The sequence below is a fragment of the Euprymna scolopes genome, chromosome 2 (genome assembly GCF_053919585.1).
Source record: "Euprymna scolopes isolate OS-2025 chromosome 2, ASM5391958v1, whole genome shotgun sequence".
Taxonomy (NCBI): Eukaryota; Metazoa; Mollusca; class Cephalopoda; order Sepiida; family Sepiolidae; genus Euprymna; species Euprymna scolopes.
This window is the reverse complement of record NC_136483.1, coordinates 127,205,334-127,219,041: the sequence shown is the minus strand read 5'-3', so window position 1 is coordinate 127,219,041 and position 13,708 is coordinate 127,205,334. Positions and strand designations below refer to the sequence as shown.

The following is a 13,708-nucleotide window of genomic DNA, read 5'->3' as shown; positions in this document are numbered from 1 at the left end:
AACATGTGTTGCATATCTACTATTCACATGCAAAACATGTGTTGCATGTCTACAATTAATATGCAAAACATGTGTTGCATATCTACTATTCACATGCAAAACATGTGTTGCATGTCTACAATTAATATGCAAAACATGTGTTGCATGTCTACAATTCACATGAAAAACATGTTTTGCATGTCTACTATTCACATGCAAAACATGTGTTGCATATCTACAATTAATATGCAAAACATGTGTTGCATATCTACTATTCACATGCAAAACATGTGTTGCATATTTTCTATTCACATGCAAAACATGTGTTGCATTTCTACAATTCACATGCAAAACATGTGTTGCATGTCTACAATTCACATGCAAAACATGTGTTGCATGTCTACAATTCACATGCAAAACATGTGTTGCATATCTACAATTAATATGCAAAACATGTGTTGCATGTCTACTATTCACATGCAAAACACATGTTGCATATTTTCTATTCACATGCAAAACATGTGTTGCATGTCTACTATTCACATGCAAAACATGTGTTGCAGGTCTACAATTCACATGCAAAACATGTGTTGCATGTCTACTATTCACATGCAAAACATGTGTTGCATGTCTACAATTCACATGCAAAACATGTGTTGCATGTCTACAATTCACATGCAAAACATGTGTTGCATGTCTACTATTCACATGCAAAACATTGTTGCATGTCTACTATTCACATGCAAAACATGTGCTGCATGTATACAATTCACATGCAAAACACATGTTGCATATCTACTATTCACATGCAAAACATGTGTTGCATGTCTACAATTCACATGCAAAACGTGGTGCATGTCTACTATTCACATGCAAAACGTGTTGAATGTCTACAATTCACATGCAAAACATGTGTTGCATGTCTACAATTAATATGCAAAACATGTGTTGCATATCTACTATTCACATGCAAAACATGTGTTGCATGTCTACAATTCACATGCAAAACATGTGTTGCATGTCTACTATTCACATGCAAAACATGTGTTGCATGTCTACAATTAATATGCAAAACATGTGTTGCATGTCTACAATTCACATGCACACATGTGTTGCATGTCTACAATTAATATGCAAAACATGTGTTGCATATCTACTATTGACATGCAAAACATGTGTTGCATGTCTACAATTAATATGCAAAACATGTGTTGCATGTCTACAATTCACATGCAAAACATGTGTTGCATGTCTACTATTCACATGCAAAACATGTGTTGCATGTCTACAATTAATATGCAAAACATGTGTTGCATATCTACTATTCACATGCAAAACATGTGTTGCATGTCTACAATTAATATGCAAAACATGTGTTGCATATCTACTATTCACATGCAAAACATGTGTTGCATATCTACAATTAATATGCAAAACATGTGTTGCATGTCAACTATTCACATGCAAAACACATGTTGCATATTTTCTATTCACATGCAAAACATGTGTTGCATGTCTACTATTCACATGCAAAACATGTGGTGCATGTCTACAATTAATATGCAAAACATGTGTTGCATATCTACTATTCACATGCAAAACATGTGTTGCATGTCTACAATTCACATGCAAAACATGTGTTGCATGTCTACTATTCACATGCAAAACATGTGTTGCATGTCTACAATTAATATGCAAAACATGTGTTGCATGTCTACAATTCACATGCAAAACATGTGTTGCATATCTACAATTCACATGCAAAACATGTGTTGCATATCTACTATTCACATGCAAAACATGTGTTGCATGTCTACAATTAATATGCAAAACATGTGTTGCATGTCTACAATTCACATGCAAAACATGTGTTGCACGTCTACTATTCACATGCAAAACATGTGTTGCATGTCTACAATTAATATGCAAAACATGTGTTGCATATCTACTATTCACATGCAAAACATGTGTTGCATGTCTACAATTAATATGCAAAACATGTGTTGCATATCTACTATTCACATGCAAAACATGTGTTGCATGTCTACAATTAATATGCAAAACATGTGTTGCATGTCTACAATTCACATGAAAAACATGTTTTGCATGTCTACTATTCACATGCAAAACATGTGTTGCATATCTACAATTAATATGCAAAACATGTGTTGCATATCTACTATTCACATGCAAAACATGTGTTGCATATTTTCTATTCACATGCAAAACATGTGTTGCATGTCTACAATTCATATGCAAAACATGTGTTGCATGTCTACAATTCACATGCAAAACATGTGTTGCATGTCTACAATTCACATGCAAAACATGTGTTGCATATCTACAATTAATATGCAAAACATGTGTTGCATGTCTACTATTCACATGCAAAACACATGTTGCATATTTTCTATTCACATGCAAAACATGTGTTGCATGTCTACTATTCACATGCAAAACATGTGTTGCAGGTCTACAATTCACATGCAAAACATGTGTTGCATGTCTACTATTCACATGCAAAACATGTGTTGCATGTCTACAATTCACATGCAAAACATGTGTTGCATGTCTACAATTCACATGCAAAACATGTGTTGCATGTCTACTATTCACATGCAAAACATTGTTGCATGTCTACTATTCACATGCAAAACATGTGTTGCATGTATACAATTCACATGCAAAACACATGTTGCATATCTACTATTCACATGCAAAACATGTGTTGCATGTCTACAATTCACATGCAAAACGTGGTGCATGTCTACTATTCACATGCAAAACGTGTTGAATGTCTACTATTCACATGCAAAACATGTGTTGCATGTCTACAATTCACATGCAAAACATGTGTTGCATGTCTACTATTCACATGCAAAACATGTGTTGCATGTCTACAATTAATATGCAAAACATGTGTTGCATGTCTACAATTCACATGCACACATGTGTTGCATGTCTACAATTAATATGCAAAACATGTGTTGCATATCTACTATTGACATGCAAAACATGTGTTGCATGTCTACAATTAATATGCAAAACATGTGTTGCATGTCTACAATTCACATGCAAAACATGTGTTGCATGTCTACTATTCACATGCAAAACATGTGTTGCATGTCTACAATTAATATGCAAAACATGTGTTGCATATCTACTATTCACATGCAAAACATGTGTTGCATATTTTCTATTCACATGCAAAACATGTGTTGCATGTCTACAATTCACATGCAAAACGTGTTGCATGTCTACAATTCACATGCAAAACATGTGTTGCATGTCTACAATTCACATGCAAAACATGTGTTGCATATCTACAATTAATATGCAAAACATGTGTTGCATGTCTACTATTCACATGCAAAACACATGTTGCATATTTTCTATTCACATGCAAAACATGTGTTGCATGTCTACTATTCACATGCAAAACATGTGGTGCATGTCTACAATTAATATGCAAAACATGTGTTGCATATCTACTATTCACATGCAGAACATGTGTTGCATGTCTACAATTCACATGCAAAACATGTGTTGCATGTCTACTATTCACATGCAAAACATGTGGTGCATGTCTACAATTAATATGCAAAACATGTGTTGCATATCTACTATTCACATGCAAAACATGTGTTGCATGTCTACAATTAATATGCAAAACATGTGTTGCATGTCTACAATTCACATGAAAAACATGTGTTGCATGTCTACTATTCACATGCAAAACATGTGTTGCATGTCTACTATTCACATGCAAAACATGTGTTGCATATCTACAATTAATATGCAAAACATGTGTTGCATATCTACTATTCACATGCAAAACATGTGTTGCATATTTTCTATTCACATGCAAAACATGTGTTGCATGTCTACAATTCACATGCAAAACATGTGTTGCATGTCTACAATTCACATGCAAAACATGTGTTGCATGTCTACAATTCACATGCAAAACATGTGTTGCATGTCTACAATTCACATGCAAAACATGTGTTGCATATCTACAATTAATATGCAAAACATGTGTTGCATGTCTTCTATTCACATGCAAAACACATGTTGCATATTTTCTATTCACATGCAAAACATGTGTTGCATGTCTACTATTCACATGCAAAACATGTGTTGCATGTCTACTATTCACATGCAAAACATGTGTTGCATGTCTACAATTCACATGCAAAACATGTGTTGCATGTCTACAATTCACATGCAAAACATGTGTTGCATGTCTACTATTCACATGCAAAACATTGTTGCATGTCTACTATTCACATGCAAAACATGTGTTGCATGTATACAATTCACATGCAAAACACATGTTGCATATCTACTATTCACATGCAAAACATGTGTTGCATGTCTACAATTCACATGCAAAACGTGGTGCATGTCTACTAGTCACATGCAAAACATGTGTTGCATGTCTACAATTCACATGCAAAACATGTGTTGCATGTCTACTATTCACATGCAAAACATGTGTTGCATGTCTACAATTCACATGCAAAACATGTGTTGCATATCTACAATTCACATGCAAAACATGTGTTGCATGTCTACAATTAATATGCAAAACGTGTTGCATGTCTACAAGTCACATGCAAAACATGTGTTGCATGTCTACAATTCACATGCAAAACATGTGTTGCATATCTACAATTCACATGCAAAACGTGTTGCATGTCTTCTATTCACATGCAAAGCATGTGTTGCATGTCTACAATTCACATGCAAAACACATGTTGCATATCTACTATTCACATGCAAAACATGTGTTGCATATCTACAATTCACATGCAATGCATGTGTTGCATGTCTACAATTCACATGCAAAACGTGTTGTATGTCTACTATTCACATGCAAAACATGTGTTGCATGTCTACTATTCACATGCAAAACGTGTTGCATGTCTACAATTCACATGAAAAACGTGTTGCATGTCTACAATTCACATGAAAAACGTGTTGCATGTCTACAATTCACATGAAAAACATATCTGCGATTCACATGCAAAACGTGTTGCATGTCTACCAGTCATATGTGAACGTGATGCCTGTCTGCAATTCACATGCAAAACATGTTTACATTACCATCAAAACAGGTTATTGTAATTTAAATCAACATAAGGTTTTGAAATACACTCTATATAAAGTACCGATGAACTATTCAAACTTATCTGAATGCCTAATTTGCATAATATTTTAAGCAGTTTATTATATGTTAATGTCTGGTGCTATTTACATATAACTTTTTTTTTTGTTACTATATATATATATATACATAGTAAGTTATAAAATGTATATGGCGATTAAGCTACACTGAAGATTCCGCGTTTCATCCACTCTAGGATTCTTCAGGCTTATGCGCGAATTCTATGGTTGTTTGTCGTTTTTATGCCATAGCTTTGTTGATATTGCAATAATTAATTAAAGTGATTTCATAATACGTGAGGATGAACTACTAAAACCCTTTCTTAAACTAAAGATCACTCGCTAGAAAGAAAAATACTGACAAGGCATAAGCGAGAAGAGAAAGGGGATAATGTGACTGGCTGGTTAGCTTTCTTTCTTCTTTATTATGGTTATTCAATTATTGTTATGATCCAGTAGACGTAATATTTTGCACTGATGTTTAAATGCTCCTTTCTGGAATTTTGAGGACCTTACTTAATTTTCATTAAGTTGCCATCCATTTCTAAATTGTAATATCTACTACAAACCTGAAGTCACATCTGATTTGTGTCCTTTCTTTGATTTGTTTCCTTCAGATTCTTAAAAAAAAAAAAAAGAAGTTATTTAGAATAAATATATGCACAAACTAGTTAAAATACTCACCCCAGGATAGATTCATAATACAACACACTTGAATCTTTAAAAAGTGCAAAAGGGCAGAGCTTAAAAGACCTTAAGGCAATCAAGATATTTTGAATATGGTAAAAAAGATATGTAAAAATAATAGCAAAAATGAAGTGATTGAAAATTATTATTTCCTGAGGATTTTCCATGCATGAAATTTGTCTAACTTTATAGAATCAATATTATTTTTGGTCTGTTCTAATTGTACTAAAATCAGAGGTAAAACAAAAAAAAAGTGGACAATTTTAAAAAGGGGAAGAGACTAGACTCCCAAAGTACTTCCACGCAATATGAAAACGATGAAAAAGAGAGCATATACATATAATATATAAAATATAATATATATATATATATATAGTGAGAGAGAAAGAGAAAGAAATTGCTCTCTATCACATCTCCATACACACACACACATATATATATATATATATATATATATATATATATGCATTTGTATTATATATGAAAAATTATTAAAATATAAATTATATAAAAAAGACAAATAATAATAATAAAACTCATTTAAATTTGATTAAAAAATTAATAATAATTAAGAAACACCATGACACTTTTTTTGAAATATAGTTATGAAATATAGTTATAAAAATTTGAAAGATAAAAAAATGACTTTTTTTATCTTTCAAACGATACGTGCTTCTTTTCTTTCAATTAAAATTTTACATAAATTTAATCACTGTTACACTAGTTTTATTATCATCTCTGCAATTCTGCGCAATCGCCACCGTCGTAAGTTTTTTGTTACGGTGGCCACGGCACAACACAACAACCCAACATCTTTTACAATTCAAAACGAAAATTGTCATTTATGTACTCCCAGCCAGCCTGAATGATCGGCCCATCATCGGCCCATTACATAACCGACGATCAGCCGACAAACACTGTAATGGGCCGATGATGGGCCGATCATTCAGGCTGGCTGGGCTTCTATCGTTTCTTCGGTCATGTCTTAAGACTTTATTCCGTGACTTCAGCAGGGCACGTGACTTTAGTGCAAGGGCCTTGATTAACTGAGGACGTTAGTGGCTTATTAACAAAGATGTGACTAGTCTGCTACTTTGACCAACTATTAAACGACATGTCGCTGAAGGCCCAGTTATCTATTCCGACGAAAAGAGAAGTTACGGTAATTAAAAACAACTCAGTTGTCGCAATTTTCTATAAATAATCAGCAAAATTAAGTTGATCCTAACATTGAGTATTGAAAGATTATGCATTGGTTCGTATATTGAAACTAAAAGAAGATTCGCACATTGAAACTAAAAGAAGATGCGTATATTGAAACTAAAAGAAGATGCGTATATTGAAACTAAAAGAAGATTCGTATATTGCAACTAAAAGAAGATTCGTACATTGAAACTAAAAGAAGATTCGTATATTGAAACTAAAAGAAGATTCGTATATTGAAACTAAAAGAAGATTCGTATATTGAAACTAAAAGAAGATTCGTATATTGAAACTAAAAGAAGATTCGTATATTGAAACTAAAAGAAGATTCGTACATTGAAACTAAAAGAAGATTCGTATATTGAAACTAAAAGAAGATTCGTATATTGAAACTAAAAGAAGATTCGTATATTGAAACTAAAAGAAGATTCGTATATTGAAACTAAAAGAAGATTCGTATATTGAAACTAAAAGAAGATTCGTATATTGAAACTAAAAGAAGATTCGTATATTGAAACTAAAAGAAGATGCGTACATTGAAACTAAAAGAAGATTCGTATATTGCAATTAAAAGAAGATTCGTATATTGAAACTAAAAGAAGATTCGCACATTGAAACTAAAGGAAGATTCGTATATTGAAACTAAAAGAAGATTCGTATATTGAAACTAAAAGAAGATGCGTACATTGAAACTAAAAGAAGATGCGTATATTGAAACTAAAAGAAGATTCGTATATTGAAACTAAAAGAAGATTCGTACATTGAAACTAAAAGAAGATTCGTACATTGAAACTAAAAGAAGATGCGTATATTGAAACTAAAAGAAGATTCGTACATTGAAACTAAAAGAAGTTTCGTATATTGAAACTAAAAGAAGATGCGTACATTGAAACTAAAAGAAGATGCGTATATTGAAACTAAAAGAAGATTCGTATATTGAAACTAAAAGAAGATTCGTACATTGAAACTAAAAGAAGATTCGTATATTGCAATTAAAAGAAGATTCGTATATTGAAACTAAAAGAAGATTCGTACATTGAAACTAAAAGAAGATGCGTATATTGAAACTAAAAGAAGATTCGTATATTGAAACTAAAAGAAGATGCGTACATTGAAACTAAAAGAAGATTCGTACATTGAAACTAAAAGAAGATTCGTACATTGAAACTAAAAGAAGATTCGTATATTGAAACTAAAAGAAGATTCGTACATTGAAACTAAAAGAAGATTCGTACATTGAAACTAAAAGAAGATGCGTATATTGAAACTAAAAGAAGATGCGTATATTGAAACTAAAAGAAGATTCGTACATTGAAACTAAAAGAAGATTCGTATATTGAAACTAAAAGAAGATGCGTATATTGAAACTAAAAGAAGATTCGTACATTGAAACTAAAAGAAGATTCGTATATTGAAACTAAAAGAAGATTCGTATATTGCAATTAAAAGAAGATTCGTATATTGAAACTAAAAGAAGATTCGTACATTGAAACTAAAAGAAGATTCGTATATTGAAACTAAAAGAAGATGCGTATATTGAAACTAAAAGAAGATTCGTACATTGAAACTAAAAGAAGATTCGTATATTGAAACTAAAAGAAGATTCGTATATTGAAACTAAAAGAAGATTCGTACATTGAAACTAAAAGAAGATTCGTACATTGAAACTAAAAGAAGATGCGTATATTGAAACTAAAAGAAGATGCGTATATTGAAACTAAAAGAAGATTCGTACATTGAAACTAAAAGAAGATTCGTATATTGAAACTAAAAGAAAATGCGTATATTGAAACTAAAAGAAGATGCGTACATTGAAACTAAAAGATGCGTATATTGAAACTAAAAGAAGATTCGTATATTGAAACTAAAAGAAGATTCGTATATTGAAACTAAAAGAAGATTCGTATATTGAAATTAAAAGATTCGTATATTGAAACTAAAATAAGATTCATATATTGAAACTAAAATAAGATTCGTATATGGAAACTAAAATAAGATTCGTATATGGAAACAAAAAGAAGACTCATATATCGAAATAAATGAGAAAAGTAATGTGTAAATATCAAAGCGGGGTAGCACCTGTACGATATACATATATTTCTTGTGTAGATAATACGCCAATCCGACAACACGTTTTATTATAAAAGAACAAATGATTTTTATTTTTATTAAAAAAAAAGTGTGAAAATCCGTCTCAGACATATGCGATTTAGTCATACTGACTCTTCTTCACCAGCCAGTTTCTCTGTCAGGATTTTTTTGGCTTTTTTCTCTATTTCTACGCCAACAATTAATTTTTAAATAATCATTGGTTACGGCATACGAAGTCAGACCGATCGTTATCGACTGTGACCTGATTCCAATAACAGTTTTCTAGGAGAATAGTATCTGTATGCTACTTGAGTTTTTAGCCATTCTGATATCATCCATAAGAAATAGTTTTGCAGGGCATTTTCTTTCTAAAATAATTTTTGCTCTTTTTTGTTATTCTGACCTTAAATAATTCTGCAAATATTCTTGATAGTTTAAGTCATATTTTAAAATCATATTCCAAATAAAGACTATATAATCGTATTCCCAGTGTTTAAGCTGTTTCAGGGCGGTTTTTATTTTGAGTAGCACAAAGCAACATTATTCTTTTTAAATATTGAATATAATAAGAACAGAATATTGTAAGTATCGTGAAACACATACACACCAATATATATATATATATATATATATATATATATATATATATATATATATATATATATTAGCAAAAGTACCCGTCGTTGACTGGGTTCAAAAACAGCCTACAGAAAATAGACTCTGATTTATGAAAGTATGATAGGTTATGAAAAGGAAGGGTTGTAAAGAGATAGCTTCGAATTTGGGGGTATCAAAAGCAAAGCCAAATATGATGAAAGTAAAAATAAAATAGATAAACCCCATAATTTATTATACCATACCTGTTCACACTGAAACACTTATCACAATATTCTGTGGATCTATATTAAAAATCTTGTTAAACTTTGTGACATATTTCCATTCTATGGAGGTCAGGTGCGAACGAACACCACATAATTTTATCATACCATATTTCTTCAAACTGAAATATAATTATCAAAGTATAATTACGCAGGTAGATATGAAAAGTCTTTATTAAAGTTTGTGCCTATTTCCATTCTATGGAGGCCAGGCGCGAACGCAGACCCCACAATTTTATTATACTATCCCTATTTAAGTTAAAACATACTTATCAAAGTATTCTTATGTACATCTATATCAAAAACACTTGTAAACTTTTTTATTTAATTTTTAATTTCCATACTTTATGGATCAGGCGCGAATGCAGACCCCACAATTTTAATGAACCACCGTTCTGCCAGATCAAACATACTCATTCCTGTGTCTCGATACATCTTCTATCATTATATGTAATCAGCTTTTTAAAATAGTCAACCATATAGGAGCCTATTCGTGACCAGACACACACACACACAGACATTCAGCTTTATATTATAGATATATACAATATATATATATAATATATATATAACATTTTTATAATATATATATAATATATATATATAACATACAATATATATATATATAATATATAACATCTAACATATATATATATATATATATACATACATACTAGACAACCCGTGACCCGTTGGGTCACTCAGTGTTGAGAAATTATAGCAACATTTAATAAATCCAATAAACGTGATTGATACGACTGCTGGTTGTTGGCCCATTATATATATATATATATATATATATATATATATATATATATATATATATATAATGTTTTTGTTTAACAAAGTTATAAAAATAAAAGTATATAAGTGGGGAGGCATTGTAAATAGGAACAATGATAAAACAACGGGCCGCGAAAATTCTACTGTGGGTAAGTTGATAACGTGTTTTTGTTTGATGTTTTTTTTTTGTTTTTTTTTTGTCTTTTTTTTGTTTGCATGATGTGATCTGTAGGTTCAAACCTCGCACGTAAATATCTTAATGTTCTTTTGTTTGTTTATTTGTTTGTTTTTTTTTTTTCGTTAACTGGAAAGAAGTTTATACATATATTAAAGGAAGAGCCTGTCTGCATGTTTGTGCGTGAGTTCATTCTCTATGGACTCAGAAAACGGCTGGGTCGATTTTTATGAAATTTCACACATTTCTTAAGGAACACTTTGACATTTTCTTTTCTCCTCCCTCTGCTTAGTGCTACATATAACTGCTTGTGCTGAAATACCGGCATCTCTAAGTAAATCAAAACATTGTCCATTGTTTGCCCTTGTGCTTTATGAATGTGCTGTTCTCCCTCCAGGCATCAATCTTGCGGCTATACCAGATGATGCCACAGAAAGGGCAATATCCCCACTGCTTCTCACTTTAGCAAGAATTAGGTTGTTGAGAAAGGTTTTTCCTGTGCCTCCTGGAGCATCTATGAAGATCAATTTTCCAATATCTCTGTTTAAGCAGTCACAAATAAATTCATACACATTCCTTTGTTTAGGATTCAACAAAGGTTCTTTTTCTTCCACAAACTCTCTTTGCTCATCTGTGTTGTACTGCTGTTCAAAGAGGAACTCTCTGTTGTTGACAATGTGATGAACATGTAGGTTTTGTGGTGCTGGTAAGTTGAACTGCTGCAGATTTTTACCAAACGTGTCAAGCTTTTCTTGCAGATATGAGAGGGCTTGATTATAATGCTTTCCATTTATTAATAAGGTATGATCATACAATGTTCTTTGCTCAAGATGATGGAAATCCTCTGACATTGAATCCTTAAATCTTTCCCAAAGATCAATTGGGTTGTTGATTTCACAATTCACAAGAAGCACAAAAAATAAATCTCTCATGGCTCTGGGAAATCTTGTTCTTTCCGCCTCTTCCACCGTGTGCTGCCAGTGAGCATCATCATGCAGCAATCCTTTCTCTCTGCATCTTTGAATGAAGGCAATATTACACCATGGACTGTTTTCAGTTCATCAAAAGACACTGGTCCTTTAACATGATGAAGCAGTAACCTCATATAGTACAAGCCGCCACTGTTGGGAGAAACTCTGTATACACGTCCTATGACGTTTGCTTCAAATATGTGAGGATGCAGTTGTACTCTCATTCCTGCTTTTCTTCTTTGCCATCTTTTATTATTCCACACATAGAATCGTGGAATGTCAACATAGTATAGTGTTTTTGCAAAAGGATCACGGACACAAAGATCAAAGAATTCCGTGAGTGTAGTCTTGGTCATATTGTTATTGTGTTGGATTGTTTCATTTTCTTGGTAGAATACCTGTTGCTGCTCAGGAAGATGTACTTGGAGACGAATCACAGCAGGTTCTCTATTATGAATGGGAAAGCCAAGAATAGTAGAAACAGCCTCCGATGGACCAATATATCTACCAGTTAAGTACTGTGCCACTTCATCCTCATGGTTTACTCCAAAACAAAGTTGGTCACTGCCCTTCATTGTGTATTTAATGACATATTTTATTGAGTGCACAGAAGAGCATATTTCAACATTTAAGTGACAGTTGAAGATTTTTAGTAACTGCAAATTATGAGGAACAACCCATTCATTTGTAATATTTTGGTGTGGCCTCCTTTCTTTATGTCCATGATGTCCACCCATTTCAGGAGATCGGCGTCAGTAAATGGGATAAGAATCCTCTCCACACCTTGTATGCACACTATAATGCTTAGGATATCTCTTGCTACACTGTCTGTCCTTCCAACATAGTGACTTGTTAGTGCAATATGGGCCATGGATCATGTGCTGCAGTACCAACTGGTGCCCCTGAAAGTCTTCATTGGAGTTAGGAATCTTCGCTTGCACAAATCTGTCATATTCTTGTGGTCTTGGTTTCGAGTTTTCATCCATCCATGATAAACAATGCAAGTGCGGAAGACCTCGCTTCTGATATTCAACACTGAGAACATAAGCAATACATTTGCCAAACAGACCTTGGGTACCAGTCAAGTACTTTATGAAATTTTTTCTCTTTAGGTCAAACACACGAGCTATCAAATCTGGTCTGTCATTGGGTTGTTGATTCAAAAACAAATGCTCCTTTATTTCTGGCCAGTTAGGGTTGCATGTCATGGTGATAAAAAATGTAGCATTTCCATAACGTTGTACATACATCATGGCATCTCGACACCGTTCCATCATGTATCTTGGTCCTCCAATGAATGTTGAAGACAGAATGATTCTCCTTCCAACATTGCTAAAATCATCATCATCATTTAGTGCATCAACAAAACCTTTGTAGGTGGTACATCTGACAGTGGATTGGTTCAGTCAAATATAATTCAACCTCTCAGCCTCAATTTTTGCAGCTATATCAACCAAAAACTGTTGCAACAAACGCCCACTTCTAAAGAGATGATTTTCATGAACCATAATTCGATGGGCATAGTAACGCATTCCAGTTAGTTTTTTGTTATTGGTCATTTGCATCTGTTGGTGCCAACCGTCTTCTCCAGATGGAAAGGACAGGACATACGATCGGTGGGATTCAGATATAGTTTGCAGTTGTCCTCCTCTGTGTGTAAGAACAATGTGCCGTGAGGATGAACGTGGCTCATTATTATTTTGAATGATGATAGCCACCTCGTTGGCAACTTGCTTATTGAACCTCCTCTCATGCTCTTGAGTTGGTCTCTT

The 13,708-nt window shown here is 32.8% G+C and overlaps 1 protein-coding gene across 3 annotated transcripts in view; it reads right to left on the bottom strand.

Moving 5' to 3' along the window:
• Nucleotides 1–13,708, bottom strand: part of LOC145295982 (E3 ubiquitin-protein ligase RNF123-like) — a 911,347-nt gene that overhangs the window by 329,659 nt on the left and 567,980 nt on the right. For 2 of the 3 annotated variants that reach the window (XM_080141948.1, XM_080141929.1), the window contains one exon: nucleotides 5,718–5,768. The exons of the other annotated variant lie outside the window; for it this stretch is intronic. In XM_080141948.1, coding sequence (XP_079998074.1) covers nucleotides 5,718–5,768 — 51 coding nt within the window. The remainder of the gene's footprint in view (nucleotides 1–5,717; nucleotides 5,769–13,708) is intronic. 3 annotated transcript variants of the gene reach the window in all.